This window comes from Coenobita brevimanus, chromosome 63, assembly GCF_032717465.1.
Source record: "Coenobita brevimanus isolate Jiangsu-jjx chromosome 63, ASM3271746v2, whole genome shotgun sequence".
Classification (NCBI taxonomy): Eukaryota; Metazoa; Arthropoda; class Malacostraca; order Decapoda; family Coenobitidae; genus Coenobita; species Coenobita brevimanus.
The window spans coordinates 40,055,655-40,075,227 of record NC_137016.1 but is presented as its reverse complement, the minus strand read 5'-3'; the positions used below and the strand labels follow the sequence as shown (position 1 = coordinate 40,075,227).

The 19,573-nt window shown below is 40.5% G+C and overlaps 1 protein-coding gene across 1 annotated transcript; it reads right to left on the bottom strand.

Annotated features, from left to right (window-relative positions):
- Nucleotides 1-3,300: 3,300 nt before the first annotated feature.
- LOC145404439 (putative methyltransferase-like protein 24) lies at nucleotides 3,301-14,092 on the bottom strand. Its single transcript, XM_080275956.1, has 7 exons — nucleotides 14,088-14,092; nucleotides 11,640-11,695; nucleotides 10,793-10,890; nucleotides 10,339-10,494; nucleotides 9,591-9,725; nucleotides 6,079-6,256; nucleotides 3,301-3,485 (listed from the first exon to the last, which is right to left on the bottom strand). The coding sequence occupies exons 1-7, from the start codon at nucleotides 14,090-14,092 to the stop codon at nucleotides 3,301-3,303; spliced, it is 813 nt and encodes a 270-aa protein (XP_080132082.1).
- Nucleotides 14,093-19,573: the final 5,481 nt, after the last annotated feature.

The window sequence follows — 19,573 nt, the reverse complement described above, 5'->3', positions numbered from 1 at the left end:
CTTGACAGATTGTTGAAATGTATGCTGCTTTCGAATATGATGTAATTTATCCCATATTGCTTATACAAAGGACGACATTTAAGTTCCCATAGTTGAAATTACGGATTTTCTTGGGAAATTGGGTGATTAAAAAAAAAAAAAAAAAGACTCAAAACCCAGAAAGCGGTATGGCCCATCATGTGGTGGTAGTTTTGAGGTTCACACTGACCCCTGACCATCAATGAAAGAAACATAAAGTGTGAGAGAGAGAGAGAGAGAGAGGGGGGGAGGGGGGAGAGACAGTGAAGGGGGGGAGGCTTGTGAAACTCTACGCTCACAGCTCGCCAGATTTCACCTCCCTCGCCTGGATAATGGCGAGGGTGGCGTTAACACTTTGAAGAGAAGATATATCCCCAAGTTGAGAGTGAGAGATTGACTAGAAGAGTGTGCGTGAGTGAGGTGGAGAGAGAGACGAAGGATGAGATGGAGGGATAGAGTGGAGAATTATAATGTGAGGGTGGGGAGTTGGAGTGAGGGCAACCAGATAGCAGAAGGAATAAGGCGTCTGACAGTAGACAGGTGGAGGGGATACGTCTGGTAGTAGCTGTAGTTATGTACTGTGTTGGCATTCCTGAATAAGTGGCTTAAGTCATAGTACGTCTTTTTAGGATGAGTAAAAGTAAGGGCAGTGGTCATGAGGCGCTTAGCTTCGGTGCTCTTTTCAGTAACTTAGGCCTTTGAGGTTGTGACGGGATATTCACCAAGTACCCAGGGATACAAGGCCACTGTATAATCCGGGTTATCGCAGTTCCCTTGGCGGTATCCTTGGTACTCGTCTTACCCACTAACCGATAGATGTTGGAACTGGAATGGACATCAGTTTCGGCTGACACGTTCTGCACTCACTGACATTAAACAAACGTGTGCTTTGTGTCTAGCAGCACCTCCACTCGTTTACTGTGGCCGTAAACACTCTGCTGGGTAATGGAGTGATGGTGGTGATGATGATGATGATGATGATGATGAATGGTCTGTCTGAACCCTGCCCACCCCACTTGAAATGGAAGGTAGAGTGTTGCGATGATGATGATAAAGGCAGTTACACGTCTGGATCCACATGATTTGTACCGTAGTAAGAAATGCGGTTATAGTCATCATCATCATCATCATTATCATCATGCATATTTGGCCTACAGAAGAATATACAGTATAATGGGAAATTGATCTCTTGGTGACATAGGTTTTGAGTAGTATTTAAGCAGTGATATTACCATTAGAGTACAATATATACATTGGAAAAAGGACCTGTTTTTTTTTACCTAATTATATATATGTATGTAACTCTATCTTTAATAGGAAAATAAGTATAAATGATGATGATGGTAATGATGAAGGTGATGGTGATGATGGCGATGATAATTTTTTAGATAGAAAAATAGGTGTAGGTGATGATAATGATGATGATGATGATGATATTTATAGGTGAGGAGAGAAATCTGGATGATTGACGATTATGATATTTTTTCATAACCTAGCAGATCGTTTATAATGCACTCTTCTCTGCAACATATCCTGTCATTAACTAATATATTTGTTGTAGATAATTTTAAGTATGTTTTATTTCATTTCAGAGGATTTCTTGAGTGAATGGATGTGTAGCCTAATTCATCAGATACTCAATTCATAAAGTGTGTGTGTGTGTGTGTGTGTGTGTTTCCAATTTAAGACCCTGCCCACCTCATATATATGTTCAAACATGGATGATGATGATGATAATGATGGTCGTAACGATGATTATGAGAGGAATATTGCCAATGGTTTGGTGATGATGACGATGATATTGATGTTTAAAGACTTTGACTAAAACATAGCCCGCCAAATTTTGTTCATCATCAGAACAGAGAACAACAATCTTTCCTTCTTCTTCTCCCCTCTCTTCCAAGCTCTCATTCAGTTTGGCGCCATTCCTTTAATTTTTCAGCAGTTCGGTTCAGATTTTGCGTTATTGTTCCTTTGCGCCATAGCTTAGACACGTTTGTTATTATTATTATTATTATTATTATTATTATCTTAATCATCACCTTCATTATCTTCTTTTTCATCATTATCATCATCAGAAGCCATTATGCAGGCAAGAAGAATTAGAGTTTGTATTTCAGTATTAATTGATTATACAGCATTTTTTAACATATGATTTAAAGATTGAACAATATAGAGGTAAAAAAATGCGATATTATTAACTCTCTCTCTCTCTCTCTCTCTCTCTCTCTCTCTCTCTCTCTCTCTCTCTCTCTCTCTCTCTCTCTCTCTCTCACAGGTTACTATGATAATTGTGATGGTGGTGGTGATTATTGTTAGTACTGTTGCTGCTTAGGGTAGTAGTAGTAGTAGTAGCAGCCATAATGATGATATCCTTCTCATCATCATCATCATCATCATCATCATCAGCGTCATCATTATATCAGCAGCAGCACCCACGTTTTCAGCACAATATCATATCATTAAAAAAAAAAAAAAAAAAAAAAAGCCATTCTTTATCTCTCTTTCACCTCCTCATCCTGTCCCTGTTGCAGATTATTATTATTATTATTATTATTATTATTATTATTATTGTTATTATTATTATTATTCAACCTGACGTTTCCTGCATTATTGCGTCAATCAGCAACAGGGACAGGATGCGGAGGTGAAAGAGAGCGACAAAGAGAGGCTCTTTTAATGATGTTGTACTGAAAATGTGGGTGTTGCTGCTGCTGCCTCTGCTACTGCTGTTGATGATGATGATGATGATGATGATGATGACGGTGATGATGATGAACTTTAATCGGCGTGTACACACATGCCCGCGCGCGTGTATGTTGCGCAATGTTTTTTTTTGTGTGTGTGTGTTTAAAATGAAAAGAACAGAATGCGGTAAAATCTCTCTCTCTCTCTCTCTGGGCAATAACAGTACAACATTATCTTTCTCTCGTTTTTTCTTCTTTTGCTTTTATGAGAAGCGTCTTTACATAGCGGTGGAGGGGGAGGTCGTTTGGTAAAGTTTGTAAGATCGTGTGGAGAGTTAATGGCAGTGCGTAGTAGGTCGAATGAGGGCGATTTTACGATTTCATTGAGTCACAGGATTACTAGCCACTCATGAGCTGTGCAAAATCATCTGGAGAAGCGAATGGTCTACTGTATCGTTTTCTGTCGACGGCTCCTAAACAACTCGTGCCAGGGTAGACTGCAGTGGACGAGGATAAGTTTGAACACATGCTGAATTAAATCATCTTTTTTAACCCCCGACGCTGCATCTTAAGGTGTATAAATCGTCTGCAGGAGCTAATGGCCTCCTTGTGTTTGCTGTCGGCGGCCCCAAAGCAGCTCGTGCCATGGTAGGTTAGGGCGGACGTGGATGAGTTCGAAGCCGAGACATCTTAACTCCTGAAAGTGCTGGTAGAAGAGCGGGAAGGTGCTGGTGGGGCTGAGGGGGCCAGCCAGGGGTTCCATGCCGTGGACTCCTTCACCTGTGTGAGTAGGGAGATGGTGTAAGTAGACAGATGATGGTAGGAGGGAGCAGGTTTCAGCAGGAAGCAGGTGTAAGAAGCACGTACGCATGGAAAGTGACATTCAGTAGTGAAAATACGTAAGAAGAACACGTGAATCGAAGGAAAAGACTAGGTATGCGGCCGGAGCATGTGTCCGGCTCAGGGAAGATGGACGCCCCTGCCCTGCATAGTCCTGGGTCACCCTTGGGCAAGATGTAGCACCCGTTAGCCTACCAAAAAGGTAGAAAATTGGTGGTTGCCATCGTTCTTGGAGGTACTACCATGGGAGTGACATGACTCCAAGGTCTGGCAGCTGGCCTTGCACAACACTCCCAGGCGAAGAACTCAACCACGTTTACCAAGTAGTCAAAGTCTGGGTTGAGATTACTTTTTATACACATCTATACATAGCTCTCCTTCTTAGGGGCTATGGCGTCTCCACTTTCCCTGCACCTTCTCATGTAAAAAGGCCCTGTTCCAACCCTATCGAGGTGCTGTCTGCCACAAGAATGGAGTTGCTTGCTTGTGGATGATTGGTCTTCTCTGCCAGACAGACCGGGAAAGAGCAACAAGAACAACCCTGTACTGCACGATATAAGTGTGGGAGGCATTAAAAGTGTAGAGTGAGGAGTGCATGTGGAAATGTATTTTATTGGAGTGGCACATAACTGGACAAGGCTAATTGACACACACACACACACACACACACACACACACACACACACACACACACACACACACACACACACACACACACACACACACACACATCTTGCGCAAGTATAAAAGGAAAAACTTGCACAGACAGACATACATAGTGTTCATGGGCAAGAAAACACACACACACACACACACACACACACACACACACACACACACGCACGCACACGCACGCACGCACGCACGCACACACACACACACACACACACACACACACACACACACACACACACACACACACACACACACACACACACACACACACACACACACACACACACACACACACACACGCAAATCTCCCTGGCTTAACTAGTGAGAGCATTAAAAAAAAAATCATCTCCAATTTTTCCAGCATCCACAGAAAAACTTTTAAAAATTCCAATGTCATTTTTGATCACTAATTCCTGTGAGCTGTATATTTTTTGAGACACATTAATTTTCTCTCTTTATTTTCTTTGTTTTTTATTTCTTTGCTCCCGTCTGTAGCCAGAGATGTGTTAAATGCTACAGTTAATTTCACGGCTGTAATGTGTTTGTAACTCTTGTGTTTTGTAGTGGGTCTTGTGCATTTGTTAGATTGCGTTATCATTGAGGTCTGTTATTTAGATGGTGTGTAGAAATGGGTTGTGGATGGATAGATAGATTGATAGGTAGATCGATTGAGAGATACATATATACATACAGAGAGAGAGAGAGAGAGAGAGAGAGAATATGTCACCTGTGCCACACCTAACTCTCCCCATCCCACCCTTTCTACCATTCATCTATTTCTCTTCAGTATTACCCCTTCCTTCAAACTCTCCTTCAGTATTACCCCCTCCTTCAAACTCTCCTTCAGTATTACTCCTTCAAACTCTCCTTCAGTATTACCCCCTCCTTCAAACTCTCCTTCAGTATTTACTCCTTCAAACTCTCCTTCAGTATTACTCCCTCCTTCAAACTCTCCTTCAGTATTACTCCCTCCTTCAAACTCCTTCAGTATTACTCTCTCCTTCAAACTCTCCTTCAGTATTACCCCCTCCTTCAAACTCTCCTTCAGTATTACTCCTTCAAACTCTCCTTCAGTATTTACTCCTTCAAACTCTCCTTCAGTAGTACCCCCTCCTTCAAACTCTCCTTCAGTATTACCCCCTCCTTCAAACTCCTTCAGTATTACTCCTTCAAACTCTCCTTCAGTATTTACTCCTTCAAACTCTCCTTCAGTATTACTCTTTCCTTCAAACTCTCCTTCAGTATTACTCCTTCCTTCAAACTCTCCTTCAGTATTACTCCCTCCTTCAAACTCTCCTTCAGTATTACCCCCTCCTTCAAACTCTCCTTGCCCCTTATACCACCTCTTTCCCTTAGAATTTTGTACTAAAGAAACTCTCCTTGTCCAGGTATTATCCGTCCCTACTCACTCTTTATTCCTTGGTGTATTTTGATGCTGGTGTGGCCAATGGTAGTCCTAAAAACCCTTAAATGACTCATAAAATTCCCCTGTATATTCTTAAATTAATATACCCCATAATAACCTTAAATGACCCCTAAATATCCCTAAATTACCCTAAATGGTCCTTAAATAATCTAAATTACCCCTAAATAACCTAAATTACTCCTAAATATCCCTAAATGTCCCCTAAATAGCCTAAATTACCTCTAAATGGCCCCTAAATAACTTAGATAACCCTTAAGTACCCCTAAATTACTCCCAAATAACACCTAAATTATACCTAGATATGCACAGGCTTCCCCTTAATTAACACTAACTTTACCCCCCTAATTATTCCTAAATTCCCCAACACTCACCCTTAATTAACCCTAAATGATCCTCCTCACCCTTAATTAACCCTAATTTACCCCCACTCACCCTTCATGCCGTGGTGCACCTCCATGCCGATCTGCCTCACGTTGAGGAGTAGCTGAGGTGAGTTTCTTAAGACGTCACGAAGGAATTCCAACTCACTCAGCTCCACGTCCATCTTCAGGTAGTGGATCGGGGAGTCAAGTAGGCCCAGGTGTGCCAGGATGTTCTCGTACTTGTCCACCTGAGGGAGAATGATGAAAGGATATTTATTACCTGTCCCCGCCCCGGATGGGCTCGGGGACGGGTATTGTTTTCGCTCGGTTTGTCTGTTTGTTTGTCTGTCTGCCTGTCTGTCTGTCCGTCTGTCTGTCTGTTAACTTTACGCGAAAACTACTGGCGCGATTTTGACTAATATTACCGGGATGGTGGGTTATGACCTTCTTATCACCTGATTAAAGTTTGGGCCAAGTTGGACCAAGGCCCAGGCTGTAGGGCCAAAAAATTTAATAATCGGGGACGGGTATTTATTTTTTATTTTATTCACCATAATACCTTTGAAATTCGTCATATCGATATGAAACCAAAAGTTAAAGGTGCATCTTTCAGATCTGCATCCTATAACATTCTTCATTACATCAGGGGGGGTCACCCCCCAGTTAGCAGTAGGGGGGTCAGTGTCAGGTGGGTCTGGCCTAAAATTTCAGATGGGCATAAAATCGTCAGTTTTCACCAGATTTTCTTCAAATTTCATATGTGACATCTTTGACTAGCTATCCTGTTGTGTTTCTACGTCAACATTAAAATGACTGTCGGGGACGGGTTTACTGTGCCTTGGCACCGCTTCTTGTTTGTTAAGTGGTGCAGACCATCATTAACTCACTTGACGTAGTGCTGCCTGCTCCTTCCTTCACCTTTATCATTTTTTTTTCTGTGTCTGTTCTCCTCTCTTTCTGTTTCTCCCATCTTTTCTGCCACTCTCTATTGCTCTTCTTGAGTGACAAGCCTAATGGTTTCCTGTAAGCCAAGAAACCATTTACAACGCCGGGTGGTAAGCATATAACTAACCCATACGTGTTCTCTGCGTTTTAAAAAGTGGCTTGGTGGAGGGTTAGTGTCCCTTCCCCGTAAAACTACTGTACAAACTCAAAGTCAAACGGCCACCCCTTACGAGATTAAGGCGTCTGGCTATAGATAGATTATTATTATCATTATTGTTGTTATCATCATTATCATCTATTATTATTATTATTATTATTTGGCTTCCATTCTCGGTTTTCTTTGGAGATGTCATTTTTTGCCGACTCTGAAATTTTTATCCAGTTGGAAATGTATTAATAAGAAACAAGAGGATAATAGAGGCGTAATGTGGAAAATAAATCGCTCACACAGAGGTATTACGAAGCCTGGTAAGCCTACGTGATCCTGCCAACACCATCAGTCCGCCAACACCATGAATTATACACACCAATCACTCTATAAGCTCTATAATCAGGCAGGGATGGCTCTAAATCACGCTGGGTGGGGGAGCTGGATGATTGGCAAGCTTACACATTTCGTTTTCTTTATATTTAATGGCTGATTTATTTATTTTGTATTATTATTATTATTATTATTAGTAGTAGTAGTAGTAGTAGTAATAGTAGTAGTATTAGTAGCAGCAGTAGTAGTAGTTGTAGTAAAAGTAGTATTGGTAGTTGTATTATTATTATTATTATTATTATTATTATTATAGCAGGATTCTCTCTCTCTCTCTCTCTCTCTCTCTCTCTCTCTCTCTCTCTCATGGCTAGAACTAATAAATACTTACTGTACTCGTCTTCCGGGTTCTCTCTCCCGCCTTCCTTAATTCACCTCACACCTTCCTTCCTTCCTTCCTTCCTTCCCCCCTTCCTTCCTTCTTTCTTTCTTTCCTTCATTTATTCATTCATTCATTCATTCATTCACTCATTCATTTGTTCATTCATTCATGCATTACTTATCATCTATTTTTCCTTCCTAGACCTTCGTCCTTTCCTCCTTTTTTTCTCTTTCCTCTTTTTTTTTCTTTTTGCGGCGTTCCTTTTATCCCCTTTTCCTACTTTTATTCTTCCTTTCTTCCATCCATCTATCCAACCATCCTTTCTTTTTTCCTTGCTTCCTTCCTTCCCTCCCTCCCTCCCTTCATTCTTTCCTTCCTTCCATCTTTCTTTCCTTCCCTCTTTCCTTCCTTCCATCTTTCTTTCCTTCCCTCCTTTATTGTTTCCCTTCCTTCTTTCTTTCCTTCCTTCGTTCCTTTCCTCCTCCATTGTCTCCCTTCCTTCTTTCCTTCCTTCCTTCCCTCTCTCTCTCCTTTATTGCCCCCTTCCTTCTTTCCTTCCTTCCTTCCCTCTCTCTCTCCTTTCTTGCCCCCTTCCTTCTTTCCTTCCTTTCTTCCGTCCCTCTCCCTCCTCTGTTGCCTCCTTCCCTGCTTCTTTCCTTCCTTCCTTCCTTCCTTCCATCTTTCCTTCCTTCCTTTTACCACGCCTAAAACCAAGCTCTGTATCATTCTTGGTTATCTATCCGTAACTGAATCCTCTCTCTCTCTCTCTCTCTCTCTCTCTCTCTCTCTCTCTCTCTCTCTCTCTCTCTCTCACACACACACACACACACACACACAGACACACACACACACACACACACACACACACACACACACACACACACACACACACACACACAGTTCTCCCCCTCTAACAACTGCACCATAATACCATTTCAACGAAGACCAAAACAAATAACACGAGACCAAATAAAAGCAACAGACCATTACCGTATATCTCATAGCCATTATATTTACACTTATATTTGGCACTCTGGGACGCCTTCGTGGGGTGGCACTGATATAACAAAGCTCCTCACCTGCCCGGCTATCAAACGCCTCTCTCTCTCTCTCTCTCTCTCTCTCTTTCTTTCTCTCTTTCTCTCTCAGCTCTCCCTATCCCTTCAAATGTTGGATGGTGGACTGCAGGAGGAGGGAACTTCAGCCTGCAGTCCACTGGGTTTACTTTTTAGATGAACCTGTGGCTGCTACTACTATTACTACTGCTACTCCTCCTCCTCCTCCTCCTCCTACTACTACTACTACTACTACTACTACTACTACTACGTGTTACCTCCAAACGATTTTATTCAGCTTAGGGAAGACCTTTTGTAAGGAAGGGGTTAATGGGATTATTTTTATACTAGGATTTTCTCTCTTAAATAGATAAAGTAGATAGATAGATAGACGGACAAATATGCGTAGATAGATTGATAGATAGGTATATAGACTCAGACTGATAGATAGACAGATAGGAAAGTAGATAGATAGAAAGTTGTAGATACATACGTACATAGCTAATTATTCATATAGAAAATTCTCTTAGTAGAGTTAGCCATTGATCCAGTATTAAAGAGAGAGGTGATTTGTATTCTCTCTCTCTCTCTCTCTCTCTCTCTCTCTCTCTCTCTCTCTCTCACACACACACACACACACACACACACACACACACACACACACACACACACACACACACACACACACACACACACACACACACACACACACACACACACACCTGGAAGTAATCAATGTCAGCGTCCATGCCAATCTTTCTCAGCGCCCGTCCATCGCCGATTCCCAGCTGATGGAAGTAGATGTTTTCGGAGCGCTGGTGGTCTGTCTGTCTCATGGTGGGATCGAACGCGTGAACCTGTGTGGTAGATAGATAGATAAATAGATAGATGGGTGGATAGATTAGATAGATGGATGGATAGATGGATAGGTAAGTAGGTACATAGACAAGTTGATAGGTAAATTGATAGGTAGGTAGGTATATATAAGGTGATAGATAGGTAGATAGATAGATAGGTAGGTAGGTCGATATATAGTGAAGGTGGTAGGTAGAGAGATAGATTGATGTATGGATGGATGGATGGTAGTCAGGCAGATACATGGAGAGATAGACAAATAGTTATATACTGTAGATAGAAAGATAAACAGATTACTAGATAAGTGGATAGATAAATAAATGGACAGAGAGAGAGAGAGAGTGAGAGTGAAAACAGAAAACACAAGAAATCATTTAAGAAAGTAAGTAGGCATGTCGCGAGAAGAATGAGTAAATGAGTAAGGAGACAGTAACTTTCTTACTAGCTGGCTTATTTAGCATTACCACACGGGGACTTTACCCTGAATGTATTAGCTACGGCTGAGAGAGAGAGAGGGAGGGAGGGAGGGAGGGAGAGAGAGAGAGAGAGAGAGAGAGGGAGGGAGAGAGAGAGAGAGACAGGGAGGGAGGGAGGGAGAGAGAGAGGAACGCCTACCTTACATCCAATCGCCGCCATATCATCTTCAAAAGCCCATTCATTATTGACACCAAAGGACAGGACCGTGCAGTTGGGTACCCTCATGCCCAGGCCGGGGTCCATACACACGTACTTGAGGCCGTCCTTGTTGTACTTCCTGCCTCCAAACCCCCGCTGGAAGAGAGAGAGGGTTACGTAGATCATACAGGCATTACTGTTCTAGAGGTGGTAAGGAAAAAGAGGTAAACGGTCTCTCTCTCTCTCTCTCTCTCTCTCTCTCTCTCACACACACACACACACACACACACACACACACACACACATACGCATGTACGTATAATATGCAACTATCACATAGGTATACATGATTTATAAATATGATGATATCCACAAGCAAAAAGAAAAAAAAAGCGAGACTAGTTTTTCCTTGAGAGAGAGAGAGAGAGAGAGAGAGAGAGAGAGAGAGACTTACCAGATCCTGACAGCGGTATTCAGTGTTATTAAAGTAATTCCAAAATTCCCCGGCGTTCTCCAAGGCTTTAGTTTGGCACCGTGGCCGTCCCAGGAGATCTGAAAAAAAGGAGTAGTAGTAGTAGTAGAATAGTAGAAACAGCAGCAGCAGCAGTAGTAGTAGTAAAACACTGATGCTGTAGTTAGAGGAAATAAATTAGTCAAGGATGCAATAGTGTAAAATAAATCGCTAAGGGAGAGGTACTACGAAGCCTTCAATCCCCTCTTTAGTTACATGATGTTGCACAACAGTTTAAATTCAAATAGCGCGCGCGTGCGTGCGTGCGTGCGTGCGTGCGTGCGTGCGTGCGTGTGTGTGTGTGTGTGTGTGTGTGTGTGTGTGTGTGTGTGTGTGTGTGTACTTTCATCAATATAGTAACATAAAAGGATATAAAGGTATAAGGTTCAAAATAAATCGCCTCAGAAAAGGTGCTACGGTCTCCTATACATCTAGAATTCGGCCCTCTGTCTCAACAAAGCCTCCAGCAACCTTGCCCATGGCTCTCACGATGGTAGAAATCTTGGAAGAAATCTTATCCCAGCTTAGGAATGGCGTGTTTTTCTTCTAAGGAGGGATAAAGCTTGTCTTCACTCAGCCGCGTGCTGGAGAGGGACGCCTTCGTGTGGTGGCACCGATATAACCGAGCTGCTCCACTGCCGGGTTATACAAACGTCCCTCAGCTCCATCCCCGTCCCCACAAAGGAGGATGGTGGACTGCAGGGGGAGGATAACTTCAGCCTGCTGTCCACTGGGTTCACATTTACATGAGAGTAGGGTTACTACTACTACAACTTCTACTAATACTGACCTGTTTTTCTTGCCTGGTGTCTCCCCGGCCGCCAGTCTCCGGGTGTCGAGGGGGAACTGAAATATACGGAAAATAGTTGGCCAAAGTCAATAGGGAACAAAAAATACATTATGTAGACGGCCCATAAATATTATGTAACTAGTAAACCTATATCATTGTCAAGGAAAGCTCCAGTGTACATATATTGTATTAAATTTATTTTAAGGACACTGGAATGTATAGAAATTTTATTTTCATAAATGTTTTTAAATGAAATTGGTGTAAAGGACAAACCATTATAATACATAAATAAATACAGTGTTAACTGTTACATGACTCACTAATAAATGAGGAGGAGGCAAACAGTGAAGAATACACACGGCAGCACTGCATCAAGCTTGACTTTAAAAGGCTTTGTTACCTTCATTGTCTTAAAGGTATAGAGGAAGTCTGGAATGCTGTCGTCTTGAATCCCTGTATTTGGCGTTAAAGTATACAGTTCCTTAGCCAAATACCTTCCACAGTCCATAAGAGATCAGTGTAGGTGTGGTTTTTGAGTTAATGAAGTTCTAGAATCAATATCCTCTCACTTTTATCACACATTCTTACTCCGATCTCAAATTCCCACTCTGCCCACATATGTGCTCTCGTCAACTTCTCTCTAATTAAAGCTAGATCTTTTTTTATTTCTCCGATGATGCTTTTTGTTTTTTCTTCAGTACCAGTTGTAACAGAAAATTCTACTTATTCTGTCCACTGCTTGTCACCTCTGTCTTCTTTTCATTTTTTTTTTTTTTTTTCGGAAATTTTAGTTATACTTCGTGTGCATTTGTCGGTATTGTGTTCAGATTTCCACCAAGAACAATGATTTTTCCGTATTATTTTTATTAGTCGTATTTCTTATTGCAAATGTCACATATTTTGTTTAGTTTTCAGTATCATTCATTCACCAATTACAGTTGTTTATATTCTGCTCACTTTTCATTTTAATTCGTTCAGCATTCACCGTTTTCTTGTATATTCTGCACTGTTTTCATTATCATTCGTTCACTCCACCGTTTTCTTATTTATTCTGTAGTGTTTTCAATATTATTTGTTCAATATTCAAAGTTTTCTTATATATTCTCTGCTGCTCCTGATTACTTGAGAGAGAGAGAGAGAGAGAGAGAGAGAGAGAGAGAGAATTTTCCTTTTGAGTTATTTACCTCAACCTCTATACAGTACAGTTTGAAATTTAAAAGTTCACCGTGGGTTTAAAAAAAAAAAAAGGTTATATAAAGCTCACAATTTTTCATTTTGAAGAGACAAGCCTTCTTTTCATCATTTATATACAAGATCTCCAAAAAACATTGTCCTTAGAGTTCAGTTTATTTGGTGGATAGGTGGGCAGAGGGTCAAGGAAGAAATAATTTGGTTTTGGGGTGGATCCAGATTGTGTAGCAGGGCAGACCAAGACCGTAGACTTAAATGACTATGTGAGACCGTAAGCGTATTCGCCTAACAGGGAAGAGGAACTATATATTTACCCATTGCCAGACGCCTTACTCTCGTAAGAGGTGGCCACAAACAAATCGCCTCCATGTCGCCCGGTCCCCCGCCATTTCACTGCCCTGCTCCCAGCTCACACAGCCCTCTCTCTTATACCTCTCTACTCCATCCCTCCATCTCATTCTTGGCTTACCTCTCCCTCCCCCTCTCCACCTCACTCACCTACACTATCCTGGTAGTCTCTCGCTCTCCATCCTCTCCACATGGCCAAACCACCTCAGTGTATTCCTCGTAACGCTTTTTATCACATCCATACCACAACTCTCCTTCTTGTCATTTGTCAGTCTGTCTCTCCATGTAACTCCACATGCTCCTCTCAGATAACTATATTTCCACTTCTCTCAGACTCGTGTCCCTCCAACAAGGTCCAAGCTTCACTTTCATACGTTAGAGTTGGTTATCACAGTACTGCCGTTCAGCGACCTTTTTTATAAATTCTATTGCCGTTGTGGAAGCATAGTTATTTTGAGTGCTCTGTAGTTGTGTGTTTCATTTAAATATATGTAAGTATGTGTATATGTAAAAGTCACCGTTATGTCCGTTCAAAGGGCAAGCAAACTCAATATTTAAATACAAATAAGTATGTAAAAGTCACAGTTATTCTCAGTTTAAAACGCAGTCGTCCTCTTCGTCATTTGAATACAAACATGTTGCGCCAGATGATGTATTTCCTCAAACGGACGCAGGAGACACATAGCCTGGTCATAAATTTAATATCTGACATTTAACATATACGCCCATTAGTGCTTTAAAATACACACACACACACACACACACACACACACACACACACACACACACAGGGGAGGGGGGGTGATGGCTAAATATGCCCCTCGAATCCCAAAGTTCATCGCGGGTGATTGGAGTAAAACTTATGCCAGTACTATCTACGGTATTTGGAGGCGGCCACCATCCACTCACTCCATGTTGAACTACTTACAGGTGACCCTACACCGAGTGACGAATCAAATGATCTATCGTAGCTACAGCGCCTGGTGGTCAAAGGTTTCAAGGCTCTCCAACCAGATGTGGACCGTATGGGTTTATATCCAAGAGATTGTTGTTTTATTGTTCGTAAATCAGGGAAGAGCGACTGGTCACCTTTGGCTTCAGTGTTCGGATTAAGTAGCGTACCCTACCTCGTATGCTTTTGGGTAGGGGGGGGCATGAACGATTAGATAGATAGATGGACAGATAGATAGATAGTACATGTCACCACTCATCCCCCACCCTCTTCCCACCTCAGTCCACCTTCATGTCTACCGATAATAATAATAATAATAATAATGATAATAATAATAATAATAATAATAATAATAAAATCGTCGAGTCTATGATATAAACGTCTGTCTGTCCATTCCACCAACCAAACTCAGAACAAGAACACTTAAGAACAGAAAATGAGGTGATGTTATGTTCTGCTTCAGTGTTCACCACCACACAACACTTAAAATGAACAAAAAGGGATAGTTATGTTACGTTCTTTAGTGTTCATTGTTGCACGAGAACACTTAAAAATGAAGAACAAAAAAAGAAGGTGATGTTATTTTACGTTCTTCATTGTTCACCGTCACGTCAGAACACTTTCTGGAGAACAGGTTAGGGATGGAGGTAAATGTTCTTCCGTTCTTCATTTCAGCGGGGTGGAAATTTGCGTTCTCAACTTATTTCCCTTTGCTCAGTTGCAGGACTTAACGATACTAAATATTGGTATCCTTTCTCACAGCACTTCTTCGTGATTAGCACCATATTCAAGGGTGTATCTCTTGCCATAGCACAGGATGGAAAGATGGCAGCCTTATGTGCAGTTAAAGTGAACAGAGTATAGACGAGAACAGTATGAAGAACAGTGAAGGAGGCTGATGTGCTGACTAGAAAAAAGAATTTACGAATATTTGGTCAGTGTTGTGTCTGAAATGTGTGACTGATAATGTTATGTTCTTCAATGTTCACTGACAGATCTGAACCCTGGATGGAGAAGAAGGAAGGCAGATGATGGTGGTATGGAAGACGGTGGGGGACTGGAACGTGTGTGTGTGTGTGTGTGTCATAAGAAGGAAGAGGGGTTCCGTTACTGTCACCTCCCACTCCGAACCCCACACAATCCACCCTTAAATTCGCACATACATACATACCTAGGATACATGCATATATATATATATATATATATATATATATATATATATATATATATATATATATATATGCATACATACTTGCATGCATACATACGTACCTTTACATACATACATACATTTACATGCATGCATGTTGCATACATAAATAAGATGACATACGTATATACGGTACATACATATACATGTTTGCATGCATAAATACATGTTTACATACAAATGCACACACGGCTTCATTTTTGTTAAACACTGCTTTCACATGCGTAATATATTAGACAAACAGACAAATAATACAGTAACCCATGCATGTGTGCACAACTTCACTCACACACAACCGTCTCCTTCTAAGTACCAGATGAAGTTGTATATGACCACAGCATTTGTATCAGAAACAATGTATGGTAAAAAGGTAACTCAAGACGGCACATTACCAGCCTGACTAAATGCTGTTAAAATAAAATGAGGTAGAAACAGTTACCTAAATACTCATGAGTAGACTTCATTTATCTCCCGTACACAAACACTTTCTATCAGCCACATACATACATGCATACAAACAGACAAACACACACGCACTATAACAACCAGAATGACAGAAGGAAGTAATTACACCTATATACACTTTCACCTACAGTACCACACAAATATATGAAGTAATAGCCATTTATATAACGTTCTTACATTGGGTATAAGTGTTGTAAAGCAGTGGTGAACATTTATAAACGTTCTTACATAGAGTATAAGTGTGGGGAAGCGATGTTAAGACTTTTATGGTAACCGCTTACTTCACATAACTGCCATTACCGGAAATGTCAAACCCGTGTGCGCTCATTACTGCTCTCTCTCTCTCTCTCTCTCTCTCTCTCTCTCTCTCTCTCTCTCTCTCTCTCTCTCCATCCTCCTCCTCATCATCATCATCATTTTCTTCTTCTTCTTCTTCTTCATGACTTCCACGCCACGCCTCTCAAGTGTACCAAATCTCCCCAAATGTACTCTTATTTTTTTTCCCCAGATACTCTCTTTCCCTCCACAAATGTACTAAATTTCACGAAAAGTACTCTCAGTTTGTAATTTATTTTGATTATTTTTCGTAGCCACACTTCTCCACACCACCACACGAAATTCACAAAATGTTCAGTTATTCTCATTTTCTATTTTCTTTTTCTCCCATCTTACCGTTAAGAATATATCACATTTTGCAGGGTGTATCATTCCTCATTCCTGCCATTGTATTCTAGGCTCCTTATTCTCATCGGTTAAGTAAGCTCGCTAATACCTTTTCTTAAGCGATTTATTTTATTTCTTAATCTTTACTGTCCTTCTCTGTGCCATTTAGATCATTCAGATACCACCATACTCAGAGTAAATACAAATCATCATTCACCAGCCATATCCAAAACCAAATCGCTAAGGAAGAGGTGTTAGGGAGCTTCCTTAACCGACGAGAATACGGACTAAGATGACAGGCTTCGTAACATCTCTTCCATAGCGATTTATTTTGCATATTCCAGTTTAATTTTCCCTCGTAGCCATCCGTTCATCTTCTTTAAAAGTTCGTACAGTGTGATAAGCCTGGTAGTTGAGATGGAGCGAGATACAGCGATAAATTGTAAATAATCATGTATAAGCTGTAAATTAAGTTGTAAATCATCAAGTATATGGCGTAAAATCAAGAAAAAGGTGTAAATCCTGACTCACACACCGTTCCTCCACGTATCACCCGGAACACGATACATTAAAGTACCGTAACTGTTCCGCTCCACACACACACACACACACACACACACACACACACACACACACACACACACACACACACACGTAGTATATCCCATGCTGACTATAACCGTATGACGTCATCCACTATACAATGCAGAGTTTCGTTAGCGTGTACGGTTAACAATAGCATCAAAGTTCACACCTATCTTTCTTCCTCCATTCATTAATTCTTTCATTCTTTCTTTCATTTTTTCTTTCTTTCCTTCCTTCCTTCATTCATTCATTCATTCATTCTTTCTTTCTTTCATTCCTTCTTTCTTTCCTTCATTCTCTCTTTTCTTCATTCCTTTCTTCAAAAAACGTGTAGTGGAGATGTTAATGTAGGCTATATTTAACCCCTTCAGGTCGAACACATTCTTAGGCCGAGTAAAATCGTCTGGCCGGTAAAGGAAGAGGATATTCGCAGGTGGATGTGCAGTGCGTTCTTGAATGCGGGGCCTGGAAGGGCTACGTTTACGGTGGAAGAGTCGCGAGGAAGGATGGGATGGAGCGTTTTGGTGTTGTGATGAGGAGGAGTAGATTGAGATGGTTTGGGCATGTGGAGAGGATGTGTGATGACAATTGGGTGCAGAAAGTGAGAAATGTTAACGAGGGGCAGACCGAAAAAGACCTGGGAGGAGATGATAGGGATAAGGGACTGATTAGGGAGGCTGCCAGATATCTAGCACCATATAGAGCCTCCATTAGGTGACCAAGGCCGACGTGTGCAAGCATGTTTTTTTTTTTTTAGCCTTTACAAATGAAACGAAGCGAAGAGAGAGAGAGAGAGAGAGAGAGAGAGAGAGAGAGAGAGAGAGAGAGAGAGAGATTAAAGTAAAGCTCAAGTTCATTCTTCAGTTCGAGATACTTGGGAAAAAGTTTCGCCTAAGTGATTGGAAGGCAGGAGAGAGAGAGAGAGAGAGAGAGAGAGAGAGAGAGAGAGAGAAAGAAAGAAAGAGAGAGTGGGAAAGAGAGAGAGAGAGAGAGACAGAGAGAGAGGTAAACAAGTCTCCATAACAGATAGGTTGTAATACAGATCGTTGTGTTTTTCGTGTTTTCTCTCCTTGATATTCATTGCTTGGACTGTGAAGTGTTTGGTGACTAGAAGAGAGAGAGAGAGAGAGAGAGAGAGAGAGAGAGAGAGATAATGTTCCTCGCCATCTCTTCTCCTTCCCTTCATTTCCTCACTTGTCATCCTATCTATCCATCTATCTATCTGTCGATCAATCTGTTTATGTATCAGTGTTCTTTTATCGTGTCTAATAATTTCCTTTTGTTTTTTACCTTATATATTCACGAGATACTGGCAGTTAATAATTGTAGTGAGACTTGCATTTCATCTCTCTATCTATCCATCCATCCATCTATCTATCTACAGTATTTCTATCCATCTATCCATCTATCTATCAATTTATATCTATCCAACCATCTCTCTATCTGTCTATATCCATCCATCCATCCATCTCTGTCTGTCTATTTCTATCCATCTATCTATCTCTATATCTATCCATCCATCCATCTCTATCTATCAGTATCTATCCATCCATCCATCTCTGTCAACATCTATCCATCTCACTATGTAAACACGATGCCCAGTGAAATTAACCACAGAAGTCACAAAAACATTTAGGATACTCATAAAACCCACTGTATTTATAAATCTCTTCATTTTATACATACATTTAGTTCATCATGCATGTAAAAAAATATATATAGTAAAAGACTGATCCAAATTAACATACCTTATAAGAAGAGGACATTTATATAACATTGAATTCGTTAGACAGATTTTTTTTTCTAAATTTGGTTTGTGATAAAAAAAAATTCTATAACTTGAAATCGTAAGATTATTATTATTATTATTATTATTATTATTATTATTGATCCAGTCGTAATCTATGGTACACAAATGTCGTATTACGTTATGAGGGATTCACTAATACACTTACGATCAGTTCTGCGTTGTAACATATATATATATATATATATTTTTTAGGATGAACAAGAAATGGGAATATACAGTACAGGTATTTCCGTTTGCTTTTTCTTCCTTTAAGAAAGAGAACGCTAATTTTCCCGTAACGAAGATACTGTTTTTGTAGCATAAACAAAAGACATGCGAAAACTCTACACTTTCATTTTTTTTTTCTTCTTAAAAATATATATATAAATAAACGGTAGGTGCTAAGTTCCTGCCATCTTTTTTTTAAAGACATTTACGATCAGGTACTACTTGATCGTAAATGTGTTAGTGAATCTGGTCACGGGTTCTCGGTCTATCTCTCCTTCTCCTGCCTTTCCTACTTATAATAATCATTTTATTTACACTATATTATATACATGTTATAAATACAACCTACACATGAGATCATTTATGAAGTGAGATCATTAACAGAGGCAAAAGTACAATGCAAATATATATATAATACTTTTTTTTACGGTTAATAATTCCTTTACATTTTTGAAGGTGTGAATTAAGGAGGTGAAAATTTAACCCACTTGATAACTATTGCC

Coding starts and splice junctions, on each gene's coding strand:
- LOC145404439 (XM_080275956.1), bottom strand. Junction 10,891..11,639: donor ACACCAGGCAAGAAAAACAG/GTCAGTATTAGT, acceptor CCTTTTTTTCAG/ATCTCCTGGGACGGCCACGG. Junction 3,486..6,078: donor GGTGCACCACGGCATGAAGG/GTGAGTGGGGGT, acceptor CTACTCACACAG/GTGAAGGAGTCCACGGCATG.